General features: G+C 40.2%; 1 protein-coding gene and 1 long non-coding RNA gene across 3 annotated transcripts in view; one reads left to right on the top strand and one right to left on the bottom strand.

Annotated features, from left to right (window-relative positions):
• Positions 1–4,271, bottom strand: part of LOC119627842 (uncharacterized) — a 37,522-nt gene extending 33,251 nt beyond the window's left edge. Inside the window, exons 1-3 of one of the 2 annotated variants that reach the window (XR_012093998.1) lie at positions 3,696–4,271; positions 3,463–3,550; positions 1,292–1,420 (exon numbers count right to left, since the gene is read on the bottom strand). This is a non-coding gene — a long non-coding RNA (uncharacterized lncRNA). The remainder of the gene's footprint in view (positions 1–1,291; positions 1,421–3,462; positions 3,551–3,695) is intronic. The other variant, XR_012093999.1, reaches the window with a different exon arrangement.
• A 71-nt stretch (positions 4,272–4,342) lies between these two features.
• Positions 4,343–7,402, top strand: DKK1 (dickkopf WNT signaling pathway inhibitor 1). The gene is made up of 4 exons (XM_007963444.3): positions 4,343–4,739; positions 4,985–5,147; positions 6,315–6,455; positions 6,571–7,402. Exons 1-4 carry the CDS (start codon positions 4,497–4,499, stop codon positions 6,822–6,824), a joined length of 801 nt encoding a protein of 266 aa, XP_007961635.3. The 5' UTR covers positions 4,343–4,496; the 3' UTR covers positions 6,825–7,402.
• Positions 7,403–19,634: the final 12,232 nt, after the last annotated feature.

Here is a 19,634-nt window from a genome sequence, read left to right as displayed (position 1 = left end):
ACCACCACAGACCTTTCTGAGTGTCAGGACCTCAGAAAAGATGCAGGCAGATATCTATCTGGTTTAGCCACTATCTTCACTGTGTTTTAGTCAAATGTTTCTGGGTTCCGGGCTCTACTCTCAGATTAACTTTTAATGTCCTGCTCCAGTAAAACACATCTTCTGAGCTTGATTAGAAAGCTACAACGGAGCCTGATTTATCTGGGCTGACCATCTCCACCGCTCAAATCAACATAATCACGGTCCAATCTTGCCTTCTGTTTGTACTGGGGAGTGCAGAAAATCCAGCTCTCAGGGGAGTCATAACGGACCAGGTCTAAAAGTTCTTTTAACATCACGAAGAACATTAAGACTAAACTGTTTTAAAAGTCAATGAGAAAGTCGTATCACTTTTTTCACAAAACATCAGGGATGAGGAATCCCTACTATATTCAAGATTGACACTAACAAAAATGTTAGCAACACACACCGTAAGGAATGATATTTATGCAGTATTTTCCTAGCAAAGTAAAAGTGTATGGCAACAAATCTGCTTCTTTTGATTTAATCAAGAGAAAGAAAGAAAGAAGTAAGGTAGGAAAGGAGGGAGAGAGAAAAGAAAAGAGGAAAGGAGGGAATTAAAAATACAGCAGTAGACTGGGCGCTGTGGCTCATGCCTGTAATCCCAGCAGTTTGGGAGGCCAAGGTGGGAGGATCACTTGAGCCCAAGAGTTTGAGACCGGCTCTGCCTGGCAACACAGTGAGACACTGTTTCTACAAAAAAATTTAAAAATTAGCCAGATGTGGTGGCATGAAGCTGTAGTCCCAGCTACTGGGGGGTGAGGTGGGAGAACCACTTGAGCCTGGGAGGTCAAGGCTGCAGTTAGCCATGATTGCACCACTACGCTCCAGCCTGAGCGACAGAATGAGACCCTGTCTCAAAAAATATATAAAAATGTATTAATTTTTTAAAAAAAATCAACAGTCACAAATAACAGAGATGGAAAAATAGTGAATAGCATGATGTGTTTTGGAGTATATTTGTCTGTCTCCTTCATGGATGAAAAGGTTGAGAAATATTCTATGTGTGGCATCCAGCACTTAAAATATAAAGAAGACATGTATTATTATGCTGTTCCTGAGTTATGAGAGTCAATTCCACACTGATAAGCGTATTTCACCTATTTAAAAATATAATATAAAATATTAAACTTGTTACATTAATTATCATCATATTTATACCAGATTGAATAGGAGGCAGGGTTCCCTACAGGACTAAATAAACTCAGTTTAATAAACTAAATTCACCTACCCTGGCTCACACCTCCTCTGTCACCCAGCTGTAAGAGAGACTCAGACAATCACCAGAACCTTCTCTCCTTCCTGAGGCGTGTTGGTCACAGTTCCTGCACCTTTTTCTTGCTTCTCCATGACCTAGTATCTGGCAAAATATAATCGATGGTGGAAAAATTTTTACCCCCAGCCCCATATAAATATATTGTATTTCCCCAACTACTCACAGACTGAAAGCTTTCTGAGGACAAGAAGCCTGCCTTTCATATTGTGAGATATGCTCCCAATAACGGGTATACGCCGAATATTAACTGGCTGCTGATGGAACAATGAGTTTTACTGTACCTCTTTATCTACCTTGCACTCTTGTTGCCAGTGAGCAAACCACATCCTGGAAAGGATTTTCAAATGGAGAAAAAGCACTGAAAAAGTAAATTTCCTCATTTGGAACAAAGGTATGATTTACTATGTACTTAGCCCTCTCTGAGGACCACCCATGTAATTTCTCCACTGAATAATTTGTGAGGTTACCTCTCCTCTGCCCACTAAATGATTTGAAGGTAGATTATATGAGAACTCATCTTTTACCACACAATATCATGTATAATGCTTAGCACAAAGTAGGAACTCAGATATTGGCCAAATCATTATTCGTTTTAAACTCATGATAACTTCAGGAGCAAAGTGAAAGATGAGGAAGAAGGTAGAAGCTAGCCCACTCTTGAACTTCTATGCTTGGTTTAGCTCTCCTGACTCAATATCACAGATTCTGTCCAGACTCAGTGAATATTGAAACATAATAGACATATGATTTGTTTTCAGAGATCAAGGTTGAATTTATGCAACAAACTTCTTTGTTATAACAGAATTTTCCCTTTGTTGATTAAATTGTTCCACTTTCTTCTCTTTTGCCCCAGGCAATGAATTTTTTTGTGAAACCAAACTTTTAATGAACCAACTTCATTAAATGTATTAATCACATACTATCTCTTCAGAAAAAAAGGCAAGAGATTGACCTTTAATGTGGCACAAATGTATTTCTAGATTCTAAATATTTAAACGGGGTAATAGCACTAAAAAGAAACATTTCCAACCTTCTGATTGGCAGGCGGATTTTTCTCCACATTTCAACTTCATTCAAACTTAACACAGCTTACAGATTTCCTAGTACAGTGAAGGTGCTTAACGCATCGATTCCTGACAGGATAATTTCCTGGGCAGATGGAATTTGGGATGGGAGGAACACTAGTCTAACTAGGGTACCATTCAATAATGATTTAGATGATGTTCTTAATATAACCTTTGAAACTGAAGGAGCTAGAACACAGACCATGGTAAATTGTGTTTTAATTACTCCTTACCCCACTAAACTTTAGGATTTTATTACTTTAAGATTGTCACTGGCTTTACTTGGTGGTGGCCCCAGTTCTGACTACGGTAGGTCAGTCAACATGTGGAGTCATTATAGACAGCCTAAATCTATACAGCTTAGAGGAGCACAAAATAAATACATCTTACTCTTTATTAATTCAATAGTGGTTATCCAGTCATCTCTCCCTTTTCGAAACTCACAAAACAGTTGTCTATTTTCTGACACTTACAATATCAATCTGTTTCTAAAAGAATTATGTACATTTTATATTTATTACTATAATTTTATTGTTACTACATCTTTTATTATTACTGTAATTAGAATAAAGAGAACTTTATTCTTTAAAATGAGACCTGTGTCTCATAAATATTTGTATTCCTTGTGCCCCTCCCCCACCACCCATCTCACCAAAAAATTTAAAAAATAGAAATAAGGCAACAACCCAGAGGGCAGCCCAATGCCAGGGCTCTAGGCTTCCAATAAGTTTTTGTTGAATTAAATAGATCATTTCCCATTTATAAGCATGACACCATTCTTATACACCAGCTTTACTTTATTATAGCTACACACCAATTTCAATGACGTCAAATTCTCTTTCTAATTCACTTCCAGCTCTTCTACTCCTCAAGGTAGTTTCATATCTCCCTAGAAGGGGTATTGCGTGGTCCCGTGCAAGGTATGACTTGGGAGCAAACCCTGCGTTCGGAAGCGTTGCGATATGATATACTAATGAGGAAGTCAGGCGCTAAGCCCTAAGGGTTTCTATTGCCCCGCATTAGCCCACCACTGAGAAGGAAGAACGGGGAAAGGCGACTGACCCGGTACGTTGGACCCTGTCCGCTTTGGCCCCGGCCACTTTGATCTCAGGCGTCTGCCTAATCAAGTTCATCTACTGCCGCGATTGCCCTGATTCAAAGAACATTAAATGGTTTGATTATCGGACGGTCATTTCCCTCTTTCCTCCAGCCCTGATCTAATTTCTAAACGCCAGTCTCTCGCCTCCCTCTCTAAACTTCCCATCAAAAGAGAATTAGCTCTTCTTCCTTCTTACCCTCGTTTGATGTGCAAATTTCCTTCTCTTTGCATATTTTTCTCGCAGTGGCGGCGGGGAGAGGGGGAGGAGGGCAACTGAACGACCTTAAAGCCAGGGATCTAACTCAGATCTGCAAACCGCGACTCTGAAGGGTTAATGAGCAACTTGCACCCGCCACCTGGCCCTCTCAGAGGCGTCTTGCTAGAGCCATTGAATTACAGATCGGTTTGTATTTAATACTGAATATGACTTGTGCGCACAGTCTGCGAGTATTGGCGTAAGGGAGAGGTGCAAAAAGTGCTTTTGCAGAGCGTATCACCCCTCGGCTCTGAAAAGTATTTCAGATCTGGATAATTCAACCCCTACTGCCAGGCAAGGGCGCCCAAGTTCCCAGAGTTCCTCCTGCCGCCTGCATTTATTAAAGTCGTCTGCTATAATGCTCGCTGCTAGCCGTCACCCCGAAGGTGAGCCGGGCCAGCCGAGCGACCAAGCAAGGGAGGAGCAGGGTGAAGAGTGTCAAAGGCCCCCCTTCATGTACACAAACACACCCCCTCCCAGCCCCTCCCAGCGCTTTGAAATCCCATCCTGGCTTTGTTGTCTCCCTCCCAAGGGGCCGGAATGCTCCGGGCCCGCGGTATAAAGGCAGCCGCGGTGGCGGTGGCGGCACAGAGCTCTGTGCTCCCTGCAGTCAGGACTCCGGGACCGCAGGGGGCTCCCAGACCCTGACTGTGCAACCGCACCGGCACGGTTTCGTGGGGACCCAGGCTTGCAAAGTGACGGTCATTTTCTCTTTCTTTCTCCTTCTTGAGTCCTTCTGAGATGATGGCTCTGGGCGCAGCAGGAGCTGCCCGGGTCTTGGTCGCGCTGGTAGCGGCGGCTCTTGGCGGCCACCCTCTGCTGGGAGTGAGCGCCACCTTGAACTCGGTTCTCAATTCCAACGCTATCAAGAACCTGCCCCCACCGCTGGGCGGCGCTGCGGGGCACCCAGGCTCTGCAGTCAGCGCCGCGCCAGGAATTCTGTACCCGGGCGGGAATAAGTACCAGACCATTGACAACTACCAGGTGAGAGGGGTCGGGCAGTCCGAGGATGCTCTGACCTTGAAAGGGTCCTATTTGGAGAGGAGGGAGTAGAACGTGCTGAGTGTGTGCGGTTCAGGGAGCATTTGGCAACCCTGCAATTGGGAGCAGTGGGCGGTAGCAGGTTTTGGAGAGGTAGACAGATAGGGACTGTGATCAGCGCCCGGGTCCAAGAGGGCGGGTACCTGGACTTCTGGATGCCTCACCCTCTCCCCGAACCTTTCCCACAGCCGTACCCGTGCGCAGAGGATGAGGAGTGCGGCACTGATGAGTACTGCGCTAGTCCCACCCGCGGAGGGGACGCGGGCGTGCAAATCTGTCTCGCCTGCAGGAAGCGCCGAAAACGCTGCATGCGTCACGCTATGTGCTGCCCCGGGAATTACTGCAAAAATGGTGAGTCCTGAAAGCTCCCTTCACACTAAAACTGTCCAGCCTTTGAGCGTTTACGAATGGGGGGAAAAAACTCCACCTTCAGAATTCTGCGGCGCCACCTGCAAATGGGTCTTCAGCATGCAGGATTCCGCTGAAGCATCTTCATTTCAAGTGTTTAATCAGGAAGAAGAGAGAAGTTCGGAGGTCTCTGAGGTCCTTATCTTCCTCCGTGGCCCTCAATGATTCAATGCAACGGCTCACCTCGTAGTGGACCCTTCCATAAAAATTTGTCTAGGAGAACCTTGAGGTCAATTGAGAAGGGAGATGATGGGGAGGACGATGGGATTATATAGAGACCAAAGAAACCAGCTTTGGCGTTCTGCTGCCCTTTTCATTTTTCTTACTGTGACTCTCACAGCTTTGCCAGATTGGCCTCTCCTTCTGATTTTTGCTGCAACTGTTGTCAGCCAGAGGACAGTGATTTATCTGCATGGGCGATTTTTAAGAGAGATCTTGATACCCTCACAACCTGACCTCTCCATCCTTCCCCCTCCCTCTACCCTCTGCTGCCTTAATATAAGTACGCCCCCCCCAACCACAGACCCACTAACTTTTAATTTTTCAAAAGGTGGATTTAGACAGCTAAAGAGGTCTCCAGAAATAAGCTAACAGGGTGACGACCCTCCTTAGGACCCAGCAGTACTCCAGGATGAACTAAGTAAATCTCTGTAATATGGAAATTACACAGTAAAGTAACTGGTGGGTGAGATTGCAATGTTCCAGGCAGCTGGAATTGCATTTGCTTAACTTAGTCTGGCAGGACCCATATAGCACCAGGGGCAGAGAAGTTATTTTTAAGAACATTTTTAAAAGCGACTGATTTTCTTTTTCTTACCCCAAAGGTAATATTAAAATGGGCAGAAATCTCACTTGCCCCTACCACAGTTGGTGGGAAAGTATTTTAAATGGCTATACTAGGGATATTACATATGACTGACTGTATACAGTATACACATTTGTGCTTCTGTCCATCTAGAGAGTTTTGTATTAACAGTAAAGAGGTTTAAAATGATGTCACTGCAATGAAGTATCTCAAGTTGGTGCTGGCATGACAGACTGCCACTGTCACAGCTGTCAGCAGTAATGCATTACAACCCTGAAGTTAATCACTATTTCCTGCTTCCTTAGGAATATGTGTGTCTTCTGATCAAAATAATTTCCGAGGGGAAATTGAGGAAACCATTACTGAAAGTTTTGGTAATGATCATAGCACTTTGGATGGGTATTCCAGAAGAACAACATTGTCTTCAAAAATGTATCACACCAAAGGTAAGGATGTCAAGACTCATTCTTAGCACATCAAAAATGTCTTTTGAATTATTTTACTGAAATGATGCAAGTTTAACAGTAACTATGTACTTTTTTCCTGCTGTCTTCTTCATAGGACAAGAAGGTTCTGTGTGTCTCCGGTCATCAGACTGTGCCACAGGATTGTGTTGTGCTAGACACTTCTGGTCCAAGATCTGTAAACCTGTCCTCAAAGAAGGTCAAGTGTGTACCAAGCATAGGAGAAAAGGCTCTCATGGGCTAGAAATATTCCAGCGTTGTTACTGCGGAGAAGGTCTGTCTTGCCGGATACAGAAAGATCACCATCAAGCCAGTAATTCTTCTAGGCTTCACACTTGTCAGAGACACTAAACCAGCTATCCAAATGCAGTGGACTCCTTTTATATAATAGATGCTATGAAAACCTTTTATGACCTTCATCAACTCAATCCTGAGGATATACAAGTTCTGTGGTTTCAGTTAAGCATTCCAATAACACCTTCCAAAAACCTGGAGTGTAAGAGCTTTGTTTCTTTATGGAACTCCCTTGTGATTGCAGTAAATTACTGTATTGTAAATTCTCAGTGTGGCACTTACCTGTAAATGCAACAAAACTTTTAATTATTTTTCTAAAGGTGCTGCACTGCCTATTATTCCTCTTGTTATGTAAATTTTTGTACACATTGATTGTTATCTTGACTGACAAATATTCTATATTGAATTGAAGTAAATCATTTCAGCTTATAGTTCTTAAAAGCATAACCCTTTACCCCTTTTAATTCTGGAGTCTAGAATGCAAGGATCTCTTGGAATGACAAATGATAGGTATCTAAAATTTACATGAAAATACTAGCTTATTTTCTGAAATATACTCTCTTAATGCTTAAATTATATTTCTCTTTAGGCTGTGATAGTTTTTGAAATAAACTTTAACATGTAATATCATGAAATGTTATAAGTAGACATGCATTTTGGGATTGTGATCTTAGAGGTTTGTGTGTGTGTACGTATGTGTGTGTTCTACAGGAACAGACGTGTGACATGGTTAAAGATGATCAGAGAAAAGACAGTGTCTAAATATAAGACAATATTGATCAGTTCTAGAATAACTTTAAAGAAAGACGTATTCTGCATTGATAAACCCAAATGGTCATGGCAGAATGAGAGTGAATCTTACATTACTACTTTCAAAAATAGTTTCCAATAAATTAATAATACCTAAATGGTCAATATTTTTTGGACAAGGAAGAAAATCATCCGCAAAAATAATACTCCAAAGTACTTGGTGATTGGCAGGAACAGGAGGTGTGCCCATAAATACAGTTAACAAATACATGCAGATTTTGTACCCAACAAAATAATTTGCAGTATCTTAATTACTACTACATGCAAAGCAGACTTGTTCTAATTATTTTGGTTTTAAAATAATTATTCATTAAAAATCACAAATCCTTCCTCATTCCACTCTTTTTTCTCTTGCTCGGTGAGTTTAATATTTCAAATTTTGTTTAACCTGAAATCTATTGATTGGAATGAGGATAGGAATACAGTATTTTAAAGAAAACCCACAGGAATGAAATCTAAATTTTCTTTGCATTTTTACTTGCCAGATTTCATATTATTCATACTGAGAAAAAGGGAAAGGAAACTTCCCAATTTACACTTTTTTTGTAGTATTCTAAAGTCTGCACCCAAACCACAAACTGCTGCGTTTTGGGCCTGCAAAGGATAGTAGTGACTAATCAATCAATCGTGCAAATATTTCCTTAAATAATGCAGATGTACTAGACCGTTTGTTGTTTTTGTGTTCCTGGAAGTCGTTCAATTTCAAGGGGCTCAACCAATGGGACACAAGCTTTGGGTGGTTCTTCACTGAAAGAGGAACTGGCAGGATGTCTGCTGTTACATTCCTTTTGTCTGGAAGTCTCAGCTTCCTCACCCAGGAGAAACTTTCTTTTTCTACATTCGCTTGTTTTCTGAAGTGCCAGAAAGGCCAATTCTAAGGCCTGCCACGTCCAATAAAGCACAATAAAGGAAAGGAAACAGGAAACTTTTTCTTCAAAAAGAAGAAAGAGAGCATTCTGCTTAAATGGGGAAAGAAGCAAACTTTTAAAGGGCTCTGGTTATTGGATCCTTTCCTTTCTACAGGAACGGACCTCAGTACATTGACCCTAGTGATAGCCTTTCTTGCTTCTCATCTCCAGATGAGAAGATGTGTGGAAGAATACAAAACCAACCAAAGACGGACGCCTTTTCTTCCTATCCAGCTGAGAAATTAGGAAGGCTTTCCATTAAAAAGAATTCTTCATATTTGTAAAGGTGAAAAATACCAAAAAAAAATTGTAGATTTTTATTAGCTAGTAATAGAGGCTAGAAGATGGAAATCAGATAAAATACAAATTCAAAAGAGGACTATTTAAGGAATCTAGAACAATTTGAGTAATGATTGTTTAAAATGTCTGTTGTTGCTGTGTGACTTTTAAACAATGTATTTTAATGGAAAATACATGCACCTGGGAAAATTTCACAAGGTATTTTATCTAATGTTAGTATACTCTACACACTGTCCTGCATGTTGCTTTTTTTACTCTATGTATCTTGTAGATCATTTTATATAATACATAGAGAGGTGACTCATTCTTTTTAAAGGTTACATTAAGTTTGTAGTATGTTGGAATGGCAATACTACAATCATTTTAACCAGTGACGTTTAAGTTGTTTCGAGAGTTTTTGATCTAACAAGTAATGTGTCATGAGTATAGAATTTTCATGTTCATGTGCTAGTATAGTTATAGGATGACTAATATTTGAAGCAAAGTCCAAAATGCATGCTTTCTGTAGCTACTAATAAAGTCTGGTATGAGCAAAATGTCCAGATTCCTGCTTATCACTGACCAAGTGATGATTAAGCTGTTGCTAAACTGTATCAAAGAAGAAAAAGGGAAATACAGGCTTATCCTAAAATTTCACAGTGAACAGTAATCTCTGGCATTCAGTTAAAGCTAGACTTGTTCTAATTACTTTGATTTTGAAATTATTACTAAATACAATCACAAGCCTTTTCTCACCACTCCCTTTCCTTGTTTTGCTAGAAGAGTTGAATATTTAAAACTTTGTCTAATCTATTGATAGGAATGAGCTTGGCCCTTCATTTTTAAATTGGTGACATTATCAAACTTTATCATGTTATCAACTTTCTTTTATAGTCTTAAAGAAAAAAAGACAATACTACCATTAGGCTTATAAAGTGTCTTCCATTGAGTTCTGTGACTGCAATTTTCATACCTTCTAAGACACTATTCTGAGGGCAATGTTGAATTATAAAAGAAATACCTTATCTTTATATTAAAGAAGAAGAAAATACTCTCATAATTTAAGCTTTTGATATTTGTACAAAAGTGTGGGTACGTATGTGGTCCTTTATATATTGAGTGTAAGGTCGACAGCTTAGAAATGGTCAATCACATCAAAAATCTAGGACTACTATCTAAGTAATGCTAAGAAATTTTAATTCAATATACATGTATTTAGTCTGCCATGTCCAGTGGGCACTATGCTAGCATTTGAAAAGATGCGTATAATATTGGTCTTTAACTTCAAAGAACTTACTGTTTAGCAAGGGAGACGATGAGCATTAGTGCTGGAAGTTGATTTAGTTTAGTGGTTAGAAACAGTCTCTAGAACGGGATAGATTTGGGATTGAGTCATGGCTCCCTCAGTAATGTAGATGTGAGAGTAATGCATGCATCAGAATACTATTATGTCTAGCTCAACGTAGTCACTCAATTTTAGGTCTTTGCTATTGGACAATGAAATATATATATTATGTGGTATTATCTTACATACATTAATACCTGACAACAGATTAAAATTAATTAAATCAGTCTGTAACTACTCAGAAAAAGCTTCAGAGAAGAGGTGGTATTTGAACCATCACCTTCTCTCGCCCTTTTATTTCAAGGAAGAAAAAGCACTTAAACTAGAAAAAGCAAATAGGAGACATGAGTTGATACCACTCATAAAAATCAGGATGGAAAGCATTCTGCAGACTCACTTATGATTTATGTTCCATTGTAATTTGTAATGTCTACCACTTGCCACGGGGACAAGCAAAATTCTATCCCCAATATATGTGATCATGAAGTGCAGTTCTGCTCAGTAAATTGCTTAGCCTTTTAGAGACTCTACTCCAAAATCTTGAGTGAGGGTTCTGATTAGTTTATCTTTAATCAGGGGTTCACCTCTGGTTCAATTGTCTAGCATGGCTACCCAGTTCCCAATATAAACACAGCTGTCTATATCCATTCTGCCTGTAATAGAAACTATAGTAGTTCTAAAAGAGGAATGTGTAGGGACAAATCCCACATCTCATGTCTATCACAAATTAGTTTTGAAGGATGAGAAGGCATTTACAAGGTAGAAAAGATGAGAAAGAGTTTCCTTCCTATTGGAGACAGAGGAAGAAGTGTGAGCAAACTTATGGAGTCATAAAAATAAAGATACACAATATATTGAGAAAATAAGTAATATTCCACTGTGGCTAGATTTGGGGGTAGCTAAGAAGAGGACTTTTCTGATTTTTGGTTATGTAATTTGTTATCCAGAAAAAATAGACTACTACAATTTTTTATTTTCAGCAACAGCTATTGTGTTAGGTGGCAATGAAATTGAAGAGGATATATTTGAGACACATTTTATTTCAAAATATTATAGATGTCAGAAACTATAGTGATTTTTTGCCAAAAAATTACACAATAAGAATATTGTTTTGTGTCCGGCAATAGTTGTCACATTAGATTTCAATTAAAGTAAATAATACAAATAATACATTACAAATAATGTAAATAATAGCTTTCACAAACATTGTGGATTTTTTTGCCAAAAATTTATAAATCCTAATAATATGACATAGACCTTAAATATTAGTATATGAAAAATTACCTTGGAAGGGCAATGATAACCAATACCCTGCTGTTTTAAGCTGTTGAATAAATTCTATAGTAAAAAGCAAAATTGGCAGAAGGCATGAAACATGGCTTATCTTGATAAATTCATAATACGTTTTTTAATATTTCTTTTTTTTTAATTTATTTATTATTATTAAACTTCAAGTTGTAGGGTACATGTGCACAATGTGCAGGTTTGCTACATATGTATACTTGTGCCATGTTGGTGTGCTGCACCCATCAACTCGTCATTTACATCAGGTATAACTCCCAATGCAATCCCTCCCCCCACCCCCCTCCCCATGATAGGCCCCGGTGTGTGATGTTCCCCTTCCCAAGTCCAAGTGATCTCATTGTTCAGTTCCCACCTACGAGTGAGAACATGCGGTGTTTGGTTTTCTGTTCTTGTGATAGTTTGCTAAGAATGATGGTTTCCAGCTGCATCCATGTCCCTACAAAGGACACAAACTCATCCTTTTTTATGGCTGCATAGTGTTCCATGGTGTATATGTGCCACATTTTCTTAATCCAATCTGTCACTGATGGACATTTGGGTTGATTCCAAGTCTTTGCTATTGTGAATAGTGCTGCAATAAACATACGTGTGCATGTGTCCTTATAGCAGCATAATTTATAATCCTTTGGGTATATATCCAGTAATGGGATGGCTGGGTCATATGGTACATCTAGTTCTAGATCCTTGAGGAATCGCCATACTGTTTTCCATAATGGTTGAACTAGTTTACAATCCCACCAACAGTGTAAAAGTGTTCCTATTTCTCCACATCCTCTCCAGCACCTGTTGTTTCCTGACTTTTGAATGATCGCCATTCTAACTGGTGTGAGATGGTATCTCATTGTGGTTTTGATTTGCATTTCTCTGATGGCCGGTGATGATGAGCATTTTTTCATGTGTCTGTTGGCTGTATGAATGTCTTCTTTTGAGAAATGTCTGTTCATATCCTTTGCCCACTTTTGGATGGGGTTGTTTGTTTTTTTCTTGTAAATTTGTTTGAGTTCTTTGTAGGTTCTGGATATTAGCCCTTTGTCAGATGAGTAGATTGCAAAAATTTTCTCCCATTCTGTAGGTTGCCTGCTCACTCTGATGGTAGTTTCTTTTGCTGTGCAGAAGCTCTTTAGTTTGATGAGATCCCATTTGTCAATTTTGGCTTTTGCTGCCGTTGCTTTTGGTGTTTTAGACATGAAGTCTTTGCCCATGCCTATGTCCTGAATGGTACTACCTAGGTTTTCCTCTAGGATTTTTATGGTATTAGGTCTAACATTTAAGTCTCTAATCCATCTTGAATTAATTTTCGTATAAGGAGTAAGGAAAGGATCCAGTTTCAGCTTTCTACTTATGGCTAGCCAGTTTTCCCAGCACCATTTATTAAATAGGGAATCCTTTCCCCATTTCTTGTTTCTCTCAGGTTTGTCAAAGATCAGATGGCTGTAGATGTGTGGTATTATTTCTGAGGACTCTGTTCTGTTCCATTGGTCTATATCTCTGTTTTGGTACCAGTACCATGCTGTTTTGGTTACTGTAGCCTTGTAGTATAGTTTGAAGTCAGGTAGCGTGATGCCTCCAGCTTTGTTCTTTTGACTTAGGATTGTCTTGGAGATGCGGGCTCTTTTTTGGTTCCATATGAACTTTAAAGCAGTTTTTTCCAATTCTGTGAAGAAGCTCATTGGTAGCTTGATGGGGATGGCATTGAATCTATAAATTACCTTGGGCAGTATGGCCATTTTCACGATATTGATTCTTCCTATCCATGAGCATGGTATGTTCTTCCATTTGTTTGTGTCCTCTTTGATTTCACTGAGCAGTGGTTTGTAGTTCTCCTTGAAGAGGTCCTTTACAACCCTTGTAAGTTGGATTCCTAGGTATTTTATTCTCTTTGAAGCAATTGTGAATGGAAGTTCATTCCTGATTTGGCTCTCTGTTTGACTGTCACTGGTGTATAAGAATGCTTGTGATTTTTGCACATTAATTTTGTATCCTGAGACTGCTGAAGTTGCTGATCAGCTTAAGGAGAATTTGGGCTGAGACAATGGGGTTTTCTAAATATACAATCATGTCGTCTGCAAACAGGGACAATTTGACTTCTTCTTTTCCTAACTGAATCCCCTTGATTTCTTTCTCTTGCCTGATTGCCCTAGCCAGAACTTCCAACACTATGTTGAATAGGAGTGGTGAGAGAGGGCATCCCTGCCTTGTGCCAGTTTTCAAAGGGAATTTTTCCAGTTTTTGCCCATTCAGTATGATATTGGCTGTGGGTTTGTCATAAATAGCTCTTATTATTTTGAGGTACATTCCATCAATACCGAATTTATTGAGCGTTTTTAGCATGAAGGGCTGTTGAATTTTGTCAAAAGCCTTTTCTGCATCTATTGAGATAATGATGTGGTTCTTGTCTTTGGTTCTGTTTATATGCTGGATTATGTTTATTGATTTGCGAATGTTGAACCAGCCTTGCATCCCAGGGATGAAGCCCACTTGATCATGGTGGATAAGCTTTTTGATGTGCTGCTGAATCCGGTTTGCCAGTATTTTATTGAGGATTTTTGCATCGATGTTCATCAGGGATATTGGTCTAAAATTCTCTTTTTTTGTTGTGTCTCTGCCAGGCTTTGGTATCAGGATGATGTTGGCCTCATAAAATGAGTTAGGGAGGATTCCCTCTTTTTCTATTGATTGGAATAGTTTCAGAAGGAATGGTACCAGCTCCTCCTTGTACCTCTGGTAGAATTCAGCTGTGAATCCATCTGGTCCTGGACTTTTTTTGGTTGGTAGGCTATTAATTATTGCCTCAATTTCAGAGCCTACTATTGGTCTATTCAGGGATTCAACTTCTTCCTGGTTTAGTCTTGGAAGAGTGTAAGTGTCCAGGAAATTATCCATTTCTTCTAGATTTTCCAGTTTATTTGCGTAGAGGTGTTTATAGTATTCTCTGATGGTAGTTTGTATTTCTGTGGGGTCGGTGGTGATATCCCCTTTATCATTTTTAATTGCGTCGATTTGATTCTTCTCTCTTTTCTTCTTTATTAGTCTTGCTAGTGGTCTGTCAATTTTGTTGATCTTTTCAAAAAACGAACTCCTGGATTCATTGATTTTTTGGAGGGTTTTTTGTGTCTCTATCTCCTTCAGTTCTGCTCTGATCTTAGTTATTTCTTGCCTTCTGCTAGCTTTCGAATGTGTTTGCTCTTGCTTCTCTAGTTCTTTTAATTGTGATGTTAGAGTGTCAATTTTAGATCTTTCCTGCTTTCTCTTGTGGGCATTTAGTGCTATAAATTTCCCTCTACACACTGCTTTAAATGTGTCCCAGAGATTCTGGTATGTTGTATCTTTGTTCTCATTGGTTTCAAAGAACATCTTTATTTCTGCCTTCATTTCGTTATGTACCCAGTAGTCATTCAGGAGCAGGTTGTTCAGTTTCCATGTAGTTGAGCGGTTTTGATTGAGTTTCTTAGTCCTGAGTTCTAATTTGATTGCACTGTGGTCTGAGAGACAGTTTGTTATAATTTCTGTTCTTGTACATTTGCTGAGGAGTGCTTTACTTCCGATTACGTGGTCAATTTTGGAGTAAGTACGATGTGGTGCTGAGAAGAATGTATATTCTGTTGATTTGGGGTGGAGAGTTCTATAGATGTCTATTAGGTCTGCTTGCTGCAGAGATGAGTTCAATTCCTGGATATCCTTGTTAACTTTCTGTCTCGTTGATCTGTCTATTGTTGACAGTGGAGTGTTGAAGTCTCCCATTATTATTGTATGGGAGTCTAAGTCTCTTTGTAAGTCTCTAAGGACTTGCTTTATGAATCTGGGTGCTCCTGTATTGGGTGCATATATATTTAGGATAGTTAGCTCTTCCTGTTGAATTGATCCCTTTACCATTATGTAATGGCCTTCTTTGTCTCTTTTGATCTTTGATGGTTTAAAGTCTGTTTTATCAGAGACTAGTATTGCAACCCCCGCTTTTTTGTGTTCTCCATTTGCTTGGTAAATCTTCCTCCATCCCTTTATTTTGAGCCTATGTATGTCTCTGCGTGTGAGATGGGTCTCCTGAATACAGCAGACTGATGGGTCTTGACTCTTTATCCAGTTTGCCAGTCTGTGTCTTTTAATTGGAGCATTTAGTCCATTTACATTTAAGGTTAAGATTGTTATGTGTGAACTTGATCCTGCCATGATGATATTAACTGGTTATTTTGCTCGTTAGTTGATGCAGTTTCTTCCTAGCCTTGATGGTCTTTACATTTTGGCATGTTTTTGCAATGGCTGGTACCGGTTGTTCCTTTCCATGTTTAGTGCTTCCTTCAGGGTCTCTTGTAAGGCAGGCCTAGTGGTGACAAAATCTCTAAGCATTTGCTTATCTGTAAAGGATTTTATTTCTCCTTCACTTATGAAACTTAGTTTGGCTGGATATAAAATTCTGGGTTTAAAATTCTTTTCTTTAAGAATGTTGAATATTGGCCCCCACTCTCTTCTGGCTTGAAGAGTTTCTGCCGAGAGATCTGCTGTTAGTCTGATGGGCTTCCCTTTGTGGGTAACCCGACCTTTCTCTCTGGCTGCCCTTAAGATTTTTTCCTTCATTTCAACTTTGGTGAATCTGGCAATTATGTGTCTTGGAGTTGCTCTTCTCGAGGAGTATCTTTGTGGCGTTCTCTGTATTTCCTGGATTTGAATGTTGGCCTGCCCTACTAGGTTGGGGAAGTTCTCCTGGATGATATCCTGAAGAGTGTTTTCCAACTTGGTTCCATTTTCCCCGTCACTTTCAGGCACCCCAATCAGACGTAGATTTGGTCTTTTTACATAATCCCATACTTCTTGCACGCTTTGTTCATTTCTTTTTCTTCTTTTTTCTTTTGGTTTCTCTTCTCGCTTCATTTCATTCATTTGATCCTCCATCGCTGACATTCTTTCTTCCAGTTGATCGAGACGGTTACTGAAGCTTGTGCATTTGTCACGTATTTCTCGTGCCATGGTTTTCGTCTCTTTCATTTCGTTTGTGAGCTTCTCTGCATTAATTACTCTAGCCATCAATTCTTCCACTTTTTTTTCAAGATTTTTAGTTTCTTTGCGCTGGGTACGTAATTCCTCCTTTAGCTCTGAGAAATTTGATGGACTGAAGCCTTCTTCTCTCATCTCGTCGAAGTCATTCTCCGTCCAGCTTTGATCCGTTGCTGGCGATGAGCTGCGCTCCTTTGCCGGGGGAGATGCGCTCTTATTTTTTGAATTTCCAGCTTTTCTGCCCTGCTTTTTCCCCATCTTTGTGGTTTTATCTGCCTCTGGTCTTTGATGATGGTGATGTACTGATGGGGTTTTGGTGTAGGTGTCCTTCCTGTTTGATAGCTTTCCTTCTAACAGTCAGGATCCTCAGCTGTAGGTTGTAGCTGTAGGAGATTGCTTGAGGTCCACTCCAGACCCTGTTTGCCTGGGTATCAGCAGCAGAGGCTGCAGAAGATAGAATATTTCTGAACAGCGAGTGTACCTGTCTGATTCTTGCTTTGGAATCTTCCTCTCAGGGGTGTACTCCACCCTGTGAGGTGTGGGGTGTCAGACTGCCCCTAGTGGGGGATGTCTCCCAGTTAGGCTACTCAGGGGTCAGGGACCCACTTGAGCAGGGAGTCTGTCCCTTCTCAGATCTCAACCTCCGTGTTGGGAGATCCACTGCTCTCTTCAAAGCTGTCAGACAGAGTCGTTTGCGTCTGCAGAGCTGCTGCGTTTGTTATTATTTACTGTGCCCTGTCCCCAGAGGTGGAGTCTACAGAGACAGGCAGGTTTCCTTGAGCTGCTGTGAGCTCCACCCAGTTCGAGCTTCCCAGCAGCTTTGTTTACCTACTTAAGCCTCAGCAATGGCGGGCGCCCCTCCCCCAGCCTCGCTGCTGCCTTGCCGGTAGATCACAGACTGCTGTGCTAGCAATGAGGGAGGCTCCGTGGGTGTGGGACACTCCCGGCCAGGTGTGGGATATGATCTCCTGGTGTGCCTGTCTGCTTAAAGCGCAGTATTGGGGTGGGAGTTACCCGATTTTCCAGGTGTTGTGTGTCTCAGTTCCCCTGGCTAGGGAAAGGGATTCCCTTCCCCCTTGCGCTTTCCAGGTGAGGCAATGCCTTGCCCTGCTTCAGCTCTCGCTGGTCGGGCTGCAGCAGCTGACCAGCACCGATCGTCTGGCACTCCCCAGTGAGATGAACCCAGTACCTCAGTTGAAAATGCAGAAATCGCCGGTCTTCTGTGTCGCTCGCGCTGGGAGTTGGAGACTGGAGCTGTTCCTATTCGGCCATCTTGCTCCGCACCCCGTTTTTTAATATTTCACAATCTTTCTCCGGATGAGCAAAAAAATACTTTTAAAAAGCATCCTATATAGAAACTATTCACATATCTGTGATACTCCGAAGTTCAAATTAAAAGCAAAAAATGATAGAGGCATATCTTGTTATATTGTGCTTCTCTTGATTTTTTTTAATGTAAATTGAAGGTTGGTGGCAACCTCGCATTGTGCAAGTCCATTGGTGTCATTTTTTCCCACATCATGTGATCACTTCATGTTTCCATGTCACATTTCAGAAACTTTGTCATTATTATATCTATTATGGTGATCTACAATCAATAACTTTAATGTTACAATTGTAATTGTTTTGGGATACTATGAGTTGTGCCCATGTAAGACAGCAAACATAACTGACAAATGTATGTGCTCTGACTGTTCCACTGACAAGCCATTTTCCCATCTCTCTCCCTCTCCTCATGCCTTCCGAGTCCCCGAGACACAACAATATTAAAATTAACCAATTAATAACCCTACAATGGCCTTTAAGTGTTTAAGTGAAAGAAAGAGGTACACATCTCTCGCTGTAATGAGGAAGGCACGGGAAAGCTGAAATAGGCCGGAAGCTAAGCCTCTTGGGCCAAACAGCCAAATTGTGAATACGAAAGAAAACTATTCGAAGGAAATTAAAATACTACTCTAGTGAGCACACAAGTGATAAGGAAGTACAACACCCTTGTTGCTGATATGGAGAAAGTTTGAGTGATCTGAATAGAAGATTCAACCAGTCACAACATTTCCTTAAGCCAAAGCCCAATCTGGAGGAAGGCTCTAGCTCTTTTCAATTCTATGAAGGCTGAGAGAAGTGAGGAAGCTGGAGAGGAAAAGTTGGATGCTAACAGAGGTTGGTTTGTGATCTTCAGGGAAAGAAGCTCTCTCCATAACACAAAAGTGCAAGGCAAAGCAGCAAGTTATCCAGAAGAACAGCTAAGATCATTGGTTAAGGTGACTACACTAAACAACAGATTTCCAGTGTACATGCAACAGCTTTCTGTTGGAAGAAGATGCCATCTATGACTTTTATATGCAGAGAAAAGAAGACAATTCTTGGTTTCAAAGCTTCAAAAGACAAGCTAATTTTCTTGTTAGGGGCTAAAGGAGCTGACGACTTTAAATGAAAGCCAATGATAATTTACCATTATACAAATCCTAGGGTCCTTAAGAATTATACTAAATCTGCTCTACCTGTGCAATATAAATGGATGGAAAAGCAACGTAAAGCCTGGATGACAGCACACCTGTTCACAGGATGGTTACTGAATATTTTAAGCCCACTGTTGAGAGTTACTGCTCAGAAAAAAAATTCTTTTAAAATGTGACTGCTCATTGACGATGCATCTAGTCACCCAAGAGCTCTGATAAGGATGTACAAGGAGGTTAATGTTTTCAAGCTTGTTAACACAACATCCATTCTATAGTCCATGAACTAAGGTATAAATTTTGACTTTCAAGTCTTATCATTTTAGAAATACATTTTATAAGGCTATAGTTATCATAGTTAGTTATTGCTCTGATGGATTTGGGCCAAGTAAATTAACCTGGAAAGAATTCGCCATTGTAGATGCCATTAAGAACATTCATGATTCATGGGAGAAGGTCAAAATATCAACATTAACTGGAATTTGGAAAAAGTTGTTTCCAACCTTCATAAATGGCTTCGAGGGATTCATTCAAGACTTCAGTGGAGGAAATCACTGCAGATGTGGTGGAAATAGCAAGAGAATCAGAATTAGAAATGGAGCCTGAAGAAGTGACTGAATTACTGCAATCTTATGATCAAAGGTGAATGGATCAGGAGTTGGTGCTTACAGATGAGCAAAGAAAGTGCTCCTTTGAGATAGAATGTACCCCTGGTGAAGATGCTGTGAATATTGTTGACATGACAATGAAAGACTTAGAATGTTACATAGATTTA

Source organism: Chlorocebus sabaeus, chromosome 9, assembly GCF_047675955.1.
Source record: "Chlorocebus sabaeus isolate Y175 chromosome 9, mChlSab1.0.hap1, whole genome shotgun sequence".
NCBI lineage: Eukaryota > Metazoa > Chordata > Mammalia > Primates > Cercopithecidae > Chlorocebus > Chlorocebus sabaeus.
Note: the sequence above shows the minus strand (reverse complement) of the source record. Positions and strands in the feature narration are given on the sequence as shown.

Coding starts and splice junctions, on each gene's coding strand:
- DKK1 (XM_007963444.3), top strand. CDS start 4,497: ATGATGGCTCTGGGCGCAGCAGGAGCTGCCCGGGTCTTGGTCGCGCTG. Junction 4,740..4,984: donor AGACCATTGACAACTACCAG/GTGAGAGGGGTC, acceptor CCTTTCCCACAG/CCGTACCCGTGCGCAGAGGA. Junction 5,148..6,314: donor CGGGAATTACTGCAAAAATG/GTGAGTCCTGAA, acceptor CTGCTTCCTTAG/GAATATGTGTGTCTTCTGAT.